This window comes from Nomascus leucogenys, chromosome 12 (assembly GCF_006542625.1).
Source record: "Nomascus leucogenys isolate Asia chromosome 12, Asia_NLE_v1, whole genome shotgun sequence".
In the NCBI taxonomy this organism is placed as follows: domain Eukaryota; kingdom Metazoa; phylum Chordata; class Mammalia; order Primates; family Hylobatidae; genus Nomascus; species Nomascus leucogenys.
Window position 1 is genome coordinate 102799337 of NC_044392.1, and position 16300 is coordinate 102815636.

The 16300-nt window shown below is 36.8% G+C and overlaps 1 protein-coding gene across 9 annotated transcripts in view; it reads left to right on the forward strand.

The window, feature by feature from the left end:
* Positions 1-16300, forward strand: part of PTGER3 (prostaglandin E receptor 3) — a 198409-nt gene that overhangs the window by 30601 nt on the left and 151508 nt on the right. For all 9 annotated transcript variants that reach the window (XM_003260191.2, XM_003260192.3, XM_003260190.3 and 6 more), the window contains exon 2: positions 5482-5661. In XM_003260191.2, the coding sequence (XP_003260239.1) occupies positions 5482-5661 (180 nt within the window). The remainder of the gene's footprint in view (positions 1-5481; positions 5662-16300) is intronic.

A 16300-nucleotide genomic window follows, 5' to 3' on the forward strand; every position in this document is an offset into this window, starting at 1 on the left:
ACTTGTGATCGTGGTGGAAGGTGAAGGGGAAGCAGACACATCTTCACATGGTGGGGCAGGAGAGAGAGCAGAGAGGAAAGTGCTACACGCTTTTAACAAGCATATCTCATGAGAAGTCGCTCACTATTATAAGAACAGCAAGGGGGAAGTCTGCCACCACGATCCAGTCACCTCCCACCAGGCCCCTTCTCCAACACTGAGGATTAGAATTTGACATGAGATTTGGGCGGGAACACAGAGCTAAATCATATCAGTGGCTTAAGAGCAACGCATATTTCTCTAACTGTTCTGTAGGTTAGAAGCCTGATGGATCTCACTGGGCCAAAGTAAAGGTGCCACAGGGCTGCATTACTTTTTAAGCCTCTGAGAGAAAAGTGTTTCCTTGCTTTTTTCAGTTTTTAGAGGAGGTCATCCTCATTCCTTACCTCCTGGATCGCTTCCTCCACCTTCAAAGCCAGAGAGACACTGTGTATCTCTGACCATTCTTCTACAGTCATGTCCCCCTCTGGCCACAGCTGGGAAAAGTTCTCTGATTTTTAGGACCCTTGTTTTTACACTGGGTCCACCCAGATCATCTAGGATTATCTCCTCATGTCTGGGTCCTTTACCTTAATCACATCTGCAGAGTCCTTTTTGTCTTGTGTGGTAACGTATTCACAGATTCCAGGGACCGAGAAATGGATATCTTTGTCTGTGGCGGGAGGGGCATTATTCTGCCTACTATGATGGGAGGTAGTATTCAGCTCATAGGATGATAAGCCAGCCAGCATCAGAATATATTAATGTAAATATATTTATTTTAAGTAAATTTGGTGTATAATAGTCCATATCTATCAAAGAAGGGAATAACCGTCTGCTTTCTTTAAATAAAAGACTTTCATTAACATCAACTGAAATGTTTTTATATACATACAATTTTTTTTTTTTTTTTTGAGCCCAAGTCTCGCTCTGTCATCCAGGCTGGAGTGCAGTGGTGCTATCTTGGCTCACTGCAACATCCGCCTCCTAGGTTCAAGTGATTCTCCTGCCTCAGCCTCCCAAGTAGCTAGGATTACAGGCACACACCATCATGCCCGGCTAATTTTTGTGTTTTTAGTAGAGACAGGGTTTCACCATGTTGCCCAGGCTAGTCTCGAACTCCTGGGTTCAGGGGATCCATCTGCCTAAACCTCCCAAAGTGCTGGGATTACAGGAGTGAGCCACCACGCCTGGCCTGTGTACATACAATTTTAAAATTAAATTAAATTGTTTAAGAGTAAATTATTGTTAAATAGCAAGAATTCCATTGCCTTCCACAAGTCTGCCTATTTTAAGTAATATAACAACAAAACTTTATATATAAAGTTTCTTCTATTCTGTTTTTTTCACTTAATACTTATATATACTATTTGTGAATTATTGTTTTATTAAGCTTTGCACCTGACGTTAGAGATCTACGTGTTTGCAATTTCTTGCTGGTATATATAATGCTCCTCTGAACATTTATTTATTGTATAGCTACTATTTGCTTTTATTGGATAAATCATTTGGAAAAATTCCTGTGAAAGAAATTACACAAGAGGATTGCTTGAAGCCAGAAGTTTGAGATCAGCCTAGTTAACATAGTGAGACCCCATTGCTACAAAAAATAAAAATATTAGTTGAGTGTGGTGGCATATACTGTAATCTCAGCATCTCGGGAGGCTGAGGCAGGAGGAGCATTTGAGCCCAGGAGTTCAGGACTACAGTGAGCTATGATTGTGCCACTGCCCTCAAGCCTTGGTGATAGAGTGAGACACTGTCTCAGAAAACAAAATATGAGTCAAGCCCCAGAGTTTGCCTTATAAGCCAAAACTGGAAATTCCCATCCCCTTTGCCAGGGATCCATTTAAGAATAAAAACTGTGACTAAATAAGACAAAAGGGAAATGGCTGGAGACCAGTGTCACACAGTCTTGTAAGAATGTTGGTGTATTATTTCCTCTCTCTCTTGTCTGTCTGCTTCACCTGCTCTACCTGCTTTTTTGTTATATACTCGTATTTTTGAAATAAAATTGAGTATACATGAGCAGAACTGGCCATACCAGAAATCCTGTGACTCAGCTCTCTTTTCTTGTTGACTTATCAATACTGAGACCAGTCATTATCAGCTTAGTGGAAAAAGACACAGAAGATGGGGAATTAAAAGAATCAAATATTTACTTACTTCAAGCTAATAGAGCCAGTTACATCTTTTATCTCACAATAGTAGTCCATTTTGTTGACAAGAGTAGAAAATACTCAAACCTGATGGTTAAGTATCCTTTTTCCCAAAGAAAATCGATTTCAGATAGGCCAATACTTTGTTCAATTGCTTGCAGTCAAGTTCAGTAACCTTGGAGCTGGGTTCCGATGTGTTGACCTTATGTCCACTTTAAATCTTAGAGACCCACCTTTTCTTCCCCCATATGTCCAAGTTTTTGAGGGACATGCGGATGCCTGCTAGTATTGTCTATCTGTCTATCTACTACAAATATGAGGTTATATCACACACACACACACACAATTGTAGGCCTTCAGAGGCCAGTGGTTTGGAATAATCAGGAAAGACTGAGATAGTCCTGAAAGACGTGGAAGTCTCAGAAGTAGAAATGATGAGGATTAAAAGTGTTCCAGGGGTAGAAAACAGAAAGAATAAAGGCCAAGAGGGAGGAAAGAATAAAAGGATGTTCTAGACCAATGAACTATAGCTAGAGTTTGGAGTCTGTGTAGGCAATAAGTGGGAGACAAAACTGGGAAGAACAGTTTGGACAGTATTGTAGAGGGCTTTGAATACCAGAGTTAAATTTCTGATCGATGGACAGTGGGAAGACATTGACGATTTTCTAGTTGGAGAGGATTTGATCACAGCTGGGACTGGAAGCTGCACCTGTGATGGGCGGATGTCTGCATGCACTGTCTTAGTCTGCTTGGGCTGCCATAACAAAGCTGTAAACTTGATGACTTAAGCAGCAGACTTATTTCTCACCGTTCAGGAAGCTGAAGATTCTGAGATCAAGGTGCCCCCAGATTCAGTTTCCGTGAAGGCCCTTTTCCTGGCTTGTAGACTGCTGTCTTCTTGCTGTGCGCCACATGGCTGAAGGAGAGACCTGTGGGTTCTTCTCCCTCTTCTTATAAGGATAATAATCCCGTTATAGGGGCTCCACCCTCATAACCTCATCTAAACCGAACTACCTCCCAAAGGCCTCACCTCCTAATACCATCACGTGAAGGGTTGGGGCTCCCACATGTAAACTGAAGGGAGGCACAAACATTCAGTCCGTACATGTACCATCTGGGTGTCTGTTATTACTGTAATTCAAACAAGAGGAAGATCTGAACAAGGATGAGAGTGAAGCAAGAGCAAAAGGCATTGCAGAGGATGAGGAAAAGAGTTCACAGACTGCAATGTTGAGCCAGGGTGAGTGTAACAAAGTGCCATCATTGGAACTGTGGTTAAGTGGTTAGGGATATTTTGGATGCTCAGGGATGTTGAATTCAATTTAAGTTATGTGACCTGAGGGCAGAACATACAGATAAGTGTAAGCCTCAAGAGAGAGAGATTAGGTTCAATAGAAATGTACTGTAAGCAAAAAAAAAACCACAAGCCACATATAATTTAAAGATTTCTAGTAGGTGCATTTTTAAAAAGTCAAAAGAAACAAGTGACATTAATTTGAATAATATATGTTTATTTAACACAATATATGGAAATATTATTATTCCATTATGGAATCAACATATTCTAACATTTTGATGTGCTTTGGCTACATGTCAAGTACTCAATAGCTGTACAGGTCTAGAATGGGAAATTAGGAGCCAGTTACGAAGTCAGCTCATTTCTTTGCTTGGGATTGTGAACCCATGTTTCAGTTGTTCCTGCTTTTTTTGCTATTATGAACAATGCTGTTATGAAACAGTCATATACACAACTCTTGGTGCAGGAATTCTGCACAGTATATTCCTAGGAGTTGTATCGCTGGGAAATAGCAGGTGAAATAGTGCCAATTTGTTTTCTTTTTTTGTCTTTTTTTTTTTTTTTTTTTTTTTGAGACGGAGTTTCGCTCTTGTTGCCCAGGCTGGAGTGCAATGGCACGATCCTGGCTCACTGCAACCTCCACCTCCCGGGTTCAAGCGATACTCCTGCCTCAGCCTCCCGAGTAGCTGGGATTACAGACACGTGCCACGACGCCCGGCTAATTTTGTATTTTTAGTAGAGACGGGGTTTCTCCGAGTTGGTCAGGCTGGTCTCAAACTCCCGACCTCAGGTGATGCACCTGCCTCGGCCTCCCAAAGTCTTGGGATTACAGGCGTGAGCCACCGTGCCCGGCATGCCAGTTTGTTTTCTAGGTTGTTCCAGTTTACACACCCACTAATAGTGTGTAAAAGAGTCCTCATCTTAGTTCACATCCTCAGGAACAGTATAGTCACATTTCTTCATTTTGATCAATCTAGACAGTGTAAAATGGCTTTGCATTTTGTTGTAATTTGAATGTTTTCTGATGATTAATAATTTTGAACATTTTTCATATGCATAAGAACATCTTTTTCATTCAAATGTAAATGCATATTATATAACTCATATACTGTCATTTATGTGTTGTATAATATATTCATTCAAATATAAAAATTTCTCTCATAAATACATATAACTCATTTACTGTCATTTATATGTTGTATAATATATTCCTTCAAATATAAAAATTTGTTCTCTCACAAATACTTATTGAACATCTGCTATCTGCTACATATTGATCTAGGCACTTGGGGAAAAAATAGTCCCAAATTCCTGCTATCATGGAGTTTACATTGTAGTGTATATTGGGTGGGGGCAAAGAAAAGTAAAATACTGTACATCATATGGTATTAGTCTAGCTCATCCATTTCACCTCATTAAATCTTGGGTTCTGCAAATGTAAGAAGCAAGTGGTAATACTACCTGTCTTATGCTGTTTATTAAATGCATATGAAGAACTTGGCACCATGTCTGCTAAATAGTAAGGATTCTGAAAATGCTAGTGGCAATAATAATAACAATAATATTTCCTCCTTTCTTGCTTCTACTTTTTCTGCAGTAATTTTTTTAATTAGAACTACTGGAAATTTAAGATTAAGATGTTTTTGTTATTGTTGAAGTGTTGGCTCTCATTTGGGTGAACTTGTGGTGTTTTCTGCAACAAGACATGACTTTGGCTCATTTTGAGATGTGTTATTTTCAAGCTTCTTAAATTCCAAGAACCAAGAGCCTGAAGACATGCATGTTTTAAAAAGCTACATCACGTGAAATAGCCACAAATGTGGGAAAATACCTAGGAATGTCTTGTATAATTCAGGACTGTGTTATCCGAGTATAAATGTTGGTTGAATTAATCATTTCAATCCAACAACCAATTTATTGAAAGCCGACTATGTGCAAAGTACAGTGTAGAGGAGATGCATATGGCCTTACTAATCTTCGAAACAATTATTTGTCCCCCTTTCTTAGATAATGATGTTGAAGATGATCTTCAATCAGACATCAGTTGAGCACTGCAAGACACACACGGAGAAGCAGAAAGAATGCAACTTCTTCTTAATAGCTGTTCGCCTGGCTTCACTGAATCAGATCTTGGATCCTTGGGTTTACCTGCTGTTAAGAAAGATCCTTCTTCGAAAGTTTTGCCAGGTAGCAAATGCTGTCTCCAGCTGCTCTAATGATGGACAGAAAGGGCAGCCTATCTCATTATCTAATGAAATAATACAGACAGAAGCATGAAAGAAAACACTTAACTTGCATGTGCACAGCTTTTGGTAACAAATATCGCTAAACCTTACTGTGAATTTAGGCATCTCTGGCATGCCACTGTTTATGCATTGAAGTGGAATTTTTGGTATAAAGCTAAATGGTCTTAGAAGCATAGAAAATCCCTACGTGCCAAAAGTAGTGAAACACAAACAAAGGAAAATATATTAATAACAGTCTAGTGTTTTTGTTGAGTCTGCCATTTGTAGCTGAATATGTGATTAATTATGTGATGAAAACATTTTTTATAAATGATCTTGGTCTATTGGGGAGCAGGGATACTTAATATTCCAGTACACTGAATACATGAGGAATTTAACCACATATATCATTGAAGACAGGGGATAGCAGTTTGTTTTTATTCAAAGACATTGCTGTGTTCTCTTTCATTGCCTCTCTCGCTTTCTGTCACTTTTTTCCTCCTTACATTAAAAAAAGTTTGATTACAGTTAAAAAATGTATAATGTATTTACAATATTCATCGATAGTGTTATTCAAATATTGCTCAATATAGCAAATTAGCTCCTAACCTAACAAAGTTTAAGTTTAGTTGGATTGATAATTAGGTTTACTCTTTATCTGAATAAGAACCAATTCCATTTGTTTGAAATATGGAGTTTGTGACTACCCAAATTGCTAATTATTCTTTCTTTTGAATATATTTTACATTTCTACGAGCCTAAGGAAGATTCATGAAACTGACCTATGAGAGTTGTGAAGTGGTTTTTCAGAATGCTATGTAAGGACCGATTTAAGCACTAACTATAGGTACTCTGAATATATATTTCCCTTGATTTTTCACCAAAATTGTTCCCCAGTCTTTGACTCTTTAAATTCCAATACTGATTCCAAAACAAATAAATATTTTGAAGATTCAGTGAATACTTTCCATATTTTGGCTTATTTATATAAGAAAATTAATAACATTGACCATTCACAGCTCTTCTGCCTGCTCCTCAAAGTGGCTCTATCTAAATATTTATTAGTAAAAAGTTTTTCCTACAGTCTACATGAATACAAACCCCAATAGCTAAGCATGACGTATTTGTGCACAACTAGATCACCACATTAAGTTTTGGGAATTGCACTTCTTAAAAATATCTCCCCACCAAACATAGTAATCCTGTAGTTATGCCTACACAAAGCTTGTCATATTCTTTGGTGCATTCATTTTGTAAACCCATTAACTTTTTATTGTGAAGATTTTCGTTTGCAGTTTCTTGCACTGCTTTTCTAGTTTTTTAAAAGCTTGAGATTTATTTATACTTCTTGTAGTAACTGCATATTTGTGTGTGTGTGTGTGTGTAGTGGTCATTTGGTGAAGAACTCATTTCGATAGGTACAATATGTCTATCAGATTGATATATACACCAGCCTATGTCAATCAGGACTAATCATTTTAAATGACCATGTCAAATTGAATTTGGAGACAAAATCTGCTGAGAGTGCTTATGTAATTAATGATGGTTCTACTAATCTAAATTTTGGAAAAGGTGATAAATAGACTCTACTAAAATCTCTCTATGCCATAGAATTGGATTATCCCATAGGTCACCTCATTGGGTATAAGACAAAACTACCTACTTTTTTTTCAAAAGTGCACTTAAATCACATAATAAAGAGGCGTTGCCTCTTGGGTGGTCCTGTGACCCTAGGTTCTAGTCAGATAGACACAGAGGCAATGTGAATTTGAGTGGCATGAGCATGATTAGGTTATTCCTTCCAGCATCTTGTATAGCACCTGGAATATAGAAATTGTCCAGTAAATATTTGTTCAGTGAATCAATGAGCAGAAGTTTGCCAGGACAGTACATGTTGGCAAGGCACATACCATATGATTGAAGTGCTTCATGCCATTACAGTCCATCAGGCTGATAAAGTCAATTATTTCTGCTTATTTAATTACAGAAATATGAATTTATCTTCAAGGGTGTAGTGTCATACTGCTGTACAACAAAGTGCTTTATTTATACTAATAATTTAGGAGACTGACACTTCCAAATGATAGTGGCCATTACTATCACAAGAACATCACTTTTCATCAAACCACAAAAATACAGAAAGGCAAAAAGCCAGAAACTTATTCTTAACTGCAAAATAAATTCCTGCCCAGGGGATATATTTTAGGAGGGGATGAATGGCAGCTTTTGTGTTTTTTAACAAGCTTGAAAGGGAGGTGGAAAAGAAAGAAATTATGTAAATGGCATATCAGTTTTATTATCTAGGCATTCGTTAGTCCAGGGAAACCTGATAAGAAATGAAAATCCCAAATGATTTCAGCCTTTTCATGATGACTGAGGTTAGATTTCAGAGATGTACAGAGACTAGAGTATTGGTTAGAAAGAGGATATATGTTGTCACAACAGAAAGACATGTTTAAGTTTAATTTTATTGGCTTTCAAGTTCACTCGTGTATACTTAGTTTGTCCATACATATGTCTAATCAGGAAAGATGCATGTATAGATTATGACAGTTCCTGAATTTTGAAGTATTGGTTAAAAGACAATTAAAGGCCAAGAAAACCATGGCAGAAGAAGTAAGCGAATGAAATATAGAAATATATGTAAAATTAGCAAGTGTCAATTTTACCAAGTAGTGTTGATTTTCCAAACAATGAATTTATATACTATGCTGAGTCATAGAGGAGAATGATCACATGTTACTTAATGAGAGTAGTTTACTTTTCAAATAAAATAGGTATGATGAATGTCTTAAAAATATCTTGAAGTTGAAGAAACAAAAATGAATTATCTCAATATTTACCAAATTAACCTAGTGCTGTATATATCCCAAGATATTTTAGGTAAACGTAAGTGTTTAATCATGCCAGATTTAAACTAGTCTGAAATATAGGGTATACATATATTTCTACTTATGTTTCTTTATTTTATGAAATATCTCTTGACCATGTTGCAGAAAATAATTGCAAAACCTCATGTAAGTTAACTATGAAAGATCCTGTGAGCACACTGGCATTGAATGACAGACAAACTAAAAACTGGCAAACAGTATTTTAATAAGGGGGTCACTCTGTGGCAGTATTCTAATATTGGATTTTCAAGTCGATTTGGCTTTTTATTTATTCAATGCTTTTTACAATTTTGTTCTTTTTGACTCCAAATTATTGGTCAGCTTTCAACCTTCTCCACATCAGCAATCACTTAATAGTTCTTTTGGTTGAGATCAACTCAGAAAAAGAAAATAGAAAACTTTTGTTCTTTGAAATTTTAGACAAGCATAATATCTATTTATTTTCATCATTTAACCCCAAAAGCTTCTCCTGCAATACACAGGATTCTAGGAGCTGAATGACATAGGGAGACTACAGAGCATTTATTATTACAAACACATGAAAAGCCTAATTTGAAGAATTAAAATTTCTATTTTTATCCATATAACAAGTACAAACCATCAACAATGACAAATTTTCACAGCTGCTTGTTTGTTGCTTGTTTTATATGTTTACATATCTCAAAATCTGTTAAAACTGAGGTCTAAAAAATGTGCAGAATTGTGCAACTGTGGCTTCGTCCATAAGACTTTTCTGAGTTGCAATAAAGTGCTGACACAAAGTGACAGATGTCTGTGATGTTTCATGACATAGGTTATGATCGAGCCAATTTACAAAATTTAATAACCAACCTAAACTCACATACATATTTGTTAAGAAGCTGACATCAGTTCAGCATTGTAAGGAAACTAACTAGGTGGTAATGATGATAAAAGAATTAGGGAAAATATTTTATTTGATATATTCTCTGTTTTATAATTCCTAAAATGAAGATTCTATTTAAGGGTTATAATTTACATAAGTTTAGTCATATACCATTACATTATGATACCATAAGCCGAGTGCATTATGATTCTCTAGAAATACAATTCAATCAGATATGTATCATATTCATTTCTATGTCACACATTTTCTTTACTGAGAATAAAAATTATCTTATTTTCAGAAGTTTTGTATCAATCAGTTTCATGTAATAAGCAACCCAGATATCTACTAGATTACATATTTCTTCATTTGAAACTACACTGTTTTCTCCGAGTCCCCTTGACTCTGCTGTGCTTATCCATTCTTTCACAGAAAGAAAGAAACAGACATAATTCCTGTTGGTGAGGCTGGGATTGTTTTTAAGAGGAGAGATAATAACTTCATTTTTTTACATGTACCCTAAAACTTAAAGTATAATAAAAAAAAACTTCATATTTTTAAAGTGCCAGTAGCCTAATATGTGAAACAGATCAGAATCTGTTGTGTAGTAAGTCTGCTTTGTTGAAGAATTTATTATGGGAGTAAAGATAAGAAGGAAAGAGATCACCATCAGAAACAAGTCAGCCTTTTCATGCTTTTTTGAGCATTTTGGAGATGATTCTACTTCTCAAGTTATTAACATTCGTGCATCTCTTCAATACTATTGTTAAATGCTTTAGAATTAGAATATTTTGATCCTTTAATTAAAGTAAGCCAACGTCTAGGCAAAAACAATCATTAAACTTTAATAGTAATTCAAATATAGATTTCTCATACAGTTTTCCATGTCTGTAGAAATCAAAGTTGTAATGTTAAGCAGAGGGAAATGCATATGATTTGCTAATACACTTCCATGTTCTACTTTTGAAAGGATACTCATGTGGGTAGGGCAGAGAACATAGAAAAAGATATGATGGAAAACCTGTCCATTTTCTACCTGTTATCCTTCATCATTTTGCGCCAGGTCCCGTAAGCAAAGAGAGAAAGGGACTGACTGCATTTATCTTTGAACACTTGAGCATCAGTAGTACTACTGAGTGGCCAGGGGTCTTGTCTGTCAAAGCAAATGACAAGTTCATTTGCTTTGTTTATTGACTGCTGAACTCCCTTCCCAACTCTTCCTTGAAAGAGAAAAAAATACTTTGCCTTCTTGCTCTCCTTATCAAATGCTTCTGTACAAATAGTATAAGCCTGTTTAAGCAAACCAATTAAAATAGGCACCGATTATTTCGATCTGTTTGTAACAAATGAATGTAAGTACTATTTACATGGTGTGCCTAGGAGGAGCTGAAATCATTGGCACTTTAATCCATATTGTAAAGATCAGTATCGAAAGCGTAGTGTTCTTCACCTCTCCTCCTCAGCATCCATCTCTATATACTTGATTAAATGGAAAAGTCTCTTTTATCACCTCTATGTAAAGTTTTATGGGTAGTTATCGTCAGTGTATTTAAATATATCTTCTAGTATGTTTTAAAGGCTGGTCTTCAATACTGTGGAGACAAAAAATAAAAGAGCGTATGAAAAGTACGTTAGACTTTTGCTGGCATTCAAGTCATGGCTAGTCTGTGTATTTAATAAATGTGTGTTATTTATGTCGTGTTTGTCAACGGAAAATAAAGTTGAATGTTCTGAAATGTCCCTGTGTTTTCTTCCTGATGTCAACTCATGTCAGGAATACTTTACCTATAACTATGTTAAGTATTTTGCTGAAATCCCATTTGACGTGCTTTGGCAAGTAATAGCACAATGTAATGCAACATCCCCATGCTATCTGGAAAAATTAGATCATTTTGTTTTATATTCCATAATCATGTACATAACAAATTATTGTTGATTTAATATAAATATGAGAGTTGCTCTTTTCTCATTTTTGACATGATGTTTCTTTGTTTTACAATCTCCAGATTATTGTTCTTAACACAAGGTGCATTTATAAATTATTCTAAGCTTAGTTATTCCCCTTTCTTGTGGATTTTGGTGTAATCTACAGGCAGCCAAAATAAGAATTGTCCTTGCTCATAGTACAACCCTTTAATTGACCTGTGCCTGAGTATTGATGTGAGCTGAGTATTGGTGGTTATGAATACTGGGCTCCCCAGCTATTTGTTCATGTACTTATTGAGGTCACTATTGGTCTTTCTTCTTCAATGAAGGGAGAAGCTCTGTCGAATGTAGACTGCAAAGTCAAGCTCATTAAAAGTATCCCCCTTTCTTCCTGAGAAAAGGTATCCAAGGAGAATTCTGTCCCTGGTTCCTCCCATGTGGGGGTTCTAGGCCTAGGACCAGATCTTATTGTCTCTACAATCTTGATTCTTTAGTATTTCAGGATAGGCAGAGATTTGTTAAAGTATACAAAAATCATAGCTGGATAAGAGAGATAACAGAAATAAGTTCTAGTGTTCTATACTCCTGTAGGATGACTACAGTTAATGCTAATATACAGTTACAAATAGCTGGAAGGAGGCTATTGAATGTTCCCAACACAAAGAAATGATAAATGTTTGAGATGATGTTGATGTGCTAATTACCCTCATCTGATCAGTATACATTATATGTATCAAAACATCGCTCTGTACCCTGTAAATATGTACAACTATTATTAAAATAAATACATAAATAAAATTTAAAAGTCATTATGACTACTATGGCTATGGCTCACCCGAAATTTCCACCATCATGCTGGTAAGCCTATAGGCCATGGGGTGAGACATTCCCCAGTTTCATGACCTCAGAGGGCATGGGGCCAAATGTTCTTGGGGCCAGTGTGCTTGCTAGTACTAGCCTTGAGTAAATCCATTCTGGATGGATGTTTGTCATGGAGAATTTAAGTCACTTCTCTAGGCTTGCTCTTTCCTTCAACATATATTTATTGCATACCTATTATGTGCCAAGCTCTGGTAGGTACTAAGACCCAAGAATTAATAAAAACAGCAAGCTCTCAATGAATTTATAACCTGGTAGGGGAACAGGAAATAATCAGAGCTGCAGTTAGAGTGTGCACATGGTATCATGAGAATACATGGAAACGTGATGCTAACCTGGGAAGTATTCCTGTAGAAGGTGACATTTAGTCCTCGTTTTGGGGAAAGGAATAGGTGTTAACCTGTAAAGGAAGGACATCGTAGGATATTTTTTCACTTCACTCTGTCCAAAGCATTACAGTTTCCAAATCTGTCAAATGGACTAAACTTTAGTGGCCCTGTGGGTAGTGTGGCTCTACATAGAACCTATCTATATAACCTCTCAGGGTCATCAAAATGGCATGGCTTTAGGGCAGGGTTTCTCAACCTTGGCACTATTGACACATGGGACAGGTAATTCTTTGTCGTGAGGGCTGTCCTATGCATTGTAGGTTATTTCCCAATGTCCCTGACTTCTACCCATGAGATGCCAGCAATACCTTTCTAGCGTGACAATCAAAAATATTCACAGACATTGCCAAATGTACTATGGGGGACATAATTGCCCTCAGTTGGAACCACTGCTTAAAAGCAAGGGCCAGGGCCACTAAACAGGTGCTATGTACCCAAGGGTTTGAGGGGTGAGGCCATCTGTGGGGCCTTGGTCCACATAGGCACTGTTCTGGCATTTCCTGAAGCAGCAGGTACTAGAATGCCAGTTTGTGCCTGACTGCACAAAAACGTGGTGCTGCCACTACAGCAATGCCTGGATCACCACAGGCCCTGATCAGCTTCCATAATCGCATAAACCTATTCACAGATGATTAGGCACAATTTCTTAGAAAGTATCATCTTTCTATTGATGCCTCCAATCTCTGTTCTCTTTTGGATAAAAGGACTTAGGGTTTGTATGTCTCTCAAAGTGATACCTAAAGTGAGTCCTTGTCTCCAAAGACCTTTAAAAAATCTGTTATAATTCTACATCTTTAAGTACACATTTCCAGACAATTCTCTCAGAAGGAGAAAACTAATTTATCAAACTATTTCCTTAAATTACATGTTTGCATATTTAGTCTGTGTAACAAAGGTGCAGAAGCTTCATTTTATCTGAAAGATGATTTTTATCAAACGACAATTATTGGGCAATGTCTCTTGACGAGCCTGTGCCTTTCTGAGTTCATGCCAGTCTTCAATTCCTCAGGTCTAGAGTTATTATCATACATTTTGATAACAGAGTTCAAGTCATGATCTCTATAACTGACACTACTGAAACCTATTGTTTGTATAAAATGGGAAGATGGGTTTACCTACCACACTGAAAATCAAAATCTGATTTAAAAAATACAGTTAGAATGAGGGAGCTAATCTGTTAACCGTAAGTTTCTGAGGCCAAGTTACAAAAGACTATGGATAATCAGTGTTTATGCATAATATTCTTATGCAATTTTTAAAAAGAAGGCTTTGAATATAACATACAAGGTAGTTTGAATCTGATTTTGCAAAGAACATTGAGAGAAAATAATTCTGAAATCCACAATTGAGGCCGTTTTAAGTTATATTTAATTAAAAAGAACACTGGTTCTTAATCATTTTAGGATCAACGACCCTTCTGAGAAACTGATGATAGGTATGTGGTACTCCCACAAAAAGTGCAGAGGATTTTTGCACAGTGTCAGAAATTGTACAGACCTGCTGAAGTCTATCAATAGACCTCTTCAGCATTTATGCCTATAGGTTCAGAAATCCTTCTGTGAGAGTCTCTATGATTTAAGGAACCACAAAGCTTTCCATGTTTGGTTAGGAAGCTCAAACCTAAAACTGGAACTAAGTCAATGTAATTACTTCCCGGTGAATGCCAAAATTCCTTGACATCTAACTATATGTCCTTAATAGTAAATCAATGTAATTGGAGGTAGAATTATTATAAGGAACTGCAATCATTTTTTTCTAAAAGTTGCTATCATGTGATGATAAGAAATAACACAATTTGATCTGAGAGGAGCAATATAGGTTACTCACCCCAAAACAGGTTGAAAAGTGAAAGACTCATTTAAAAAAAATATTGCAAGTTGTCCAATGATGCATTTGCCTTACAATAAAGAAGTTGTTTTAGTTTTGCCTTGTGCTGGCCCAACAAGAGAGATTTATAATGTAGCTATTTAAAAAATAAATAAAAAAAGTCATCTACCCACCTCCCTGGAAAAATGTAATCTCCTATGCACAAGCAAGCTACATAGTTAAAATGTAACTTTATGATACTAGGATATCTATATAGACACATATCTATTTATACTTCTACAGGCACTAAATTTGTGCATTGCCATTCAGGGTGCAAGTGGCAGGGATGACCTTATTGATTGAAACTTTGAATAAGAAAGCAAGGCATATGCAGTCACAGACCGTCTTAGAAATGTATAATTAATAATGATTTAAGCCAACCTTTAAAGCTATTAGTAGGATGTCTTACTGATGTTTATGGTTTGCATTTCTCTGGAGGGAAGAATGCAGAGCAATTAATGACATGTATTTTTGCATTTATCTTTCCTTATTAAAGAAGATGAAAATGGAATCTTAGAGCATTGAAGTATTTGTCAATCATAAACAGCTCTTTGATACCAAAGCTTCCTACATTCTGGATGGATGTGCATGAATTGGACAGATACACAGTATGTGCGTGACATTACAAGTTGATTTTAACGAGTCAGCAGTGGTCCGTGAGTTGGAGTCTTCTTCTTAGAAGACCCATGAAGAGCTGTTTTTAGAAGAAAAGCGATTGTCCTTTGTTAGTTTCAACATTTCTCGACCATTTAAATTTTTTGCCCAACATTTCTATTTTAAGAATTAAAGGGGCCGGGCGCGGTGGCTCACGCTTGTAATCCCAGCACTTTGGGAGGCCGAGGCGGGCGGATCACGAGGTCAGGAGATCGAGACCACGGTGAAACCCCGTCTCTACTAAAAATACAAAAAAAAAAAAAAAAAAAATTAGCAGGGCGTGGTGGCGGGCGCCTGTAGTCCCAGCTACTAGGGAGGCTGAGGCAGGAGAATGGCCTGAACCCGGGAGGCGGAGCTTGCAGTGAGCCGAGATTGCACCACTGCGCTCCAGCCTGGGCGACAGAGCGAGACTCCATCTCAAAAAAAAAAAAAAAAAAAAAAGAATTAAGGGGACAAAATGGGTTTTTACTTGAAATATTTTGGAGAAATAACATTGGCATATCACGAAGTGTAATCACTGCCTTAAATGTTGGGCAGCTCTAATCAGACATGCGTGACTCTTACCCTGTCCCAGATTTTCTCACACCGTGACCGTTTTGAATATCCCTGTGACTATTCATTGAGACTGTTAAGAATTCAAAGCTGAACTAATTCATTTATTTTAGCCATATGTAATTTAAAATATTTTAAAGTATATTTTAAATACAGTCATTTTACAAAAATGCTCTCTAAAGTTTTGTGTGTCGTAATGAAAGAGAAAGTGTTCTACCTTGGACAAGGAGCCAGGACACCTTGGTCCAATTATTTGATTTGTTATTTACTGGTTATTTGCCCTTGACAATTCATTAAACCTCTCTGAATCAACTTGAATTTTCTTATCAGCGTAAGATTGTTACAATTAGATGAGATAATGAAAATACAGACACTTTTTTTTTTTTTTTTAAGAGATAGGGTCTTACTCTGTCTCAAAGGCTGGAGGGCCATGGTGTGTTCATAACTCATTGCAGCCTCAGCCTCCTGGGCTTAAGTGATCCTTCCATCTCAGCCTCCCCGGTGGCTGGGACTACAGCCATGTGACACCTCACTAGGCTTATTTTTTTATTTTTTATTGTTTTTAGAAACAGATCTCACTGTGTTGCCCAGGCTGGTCTT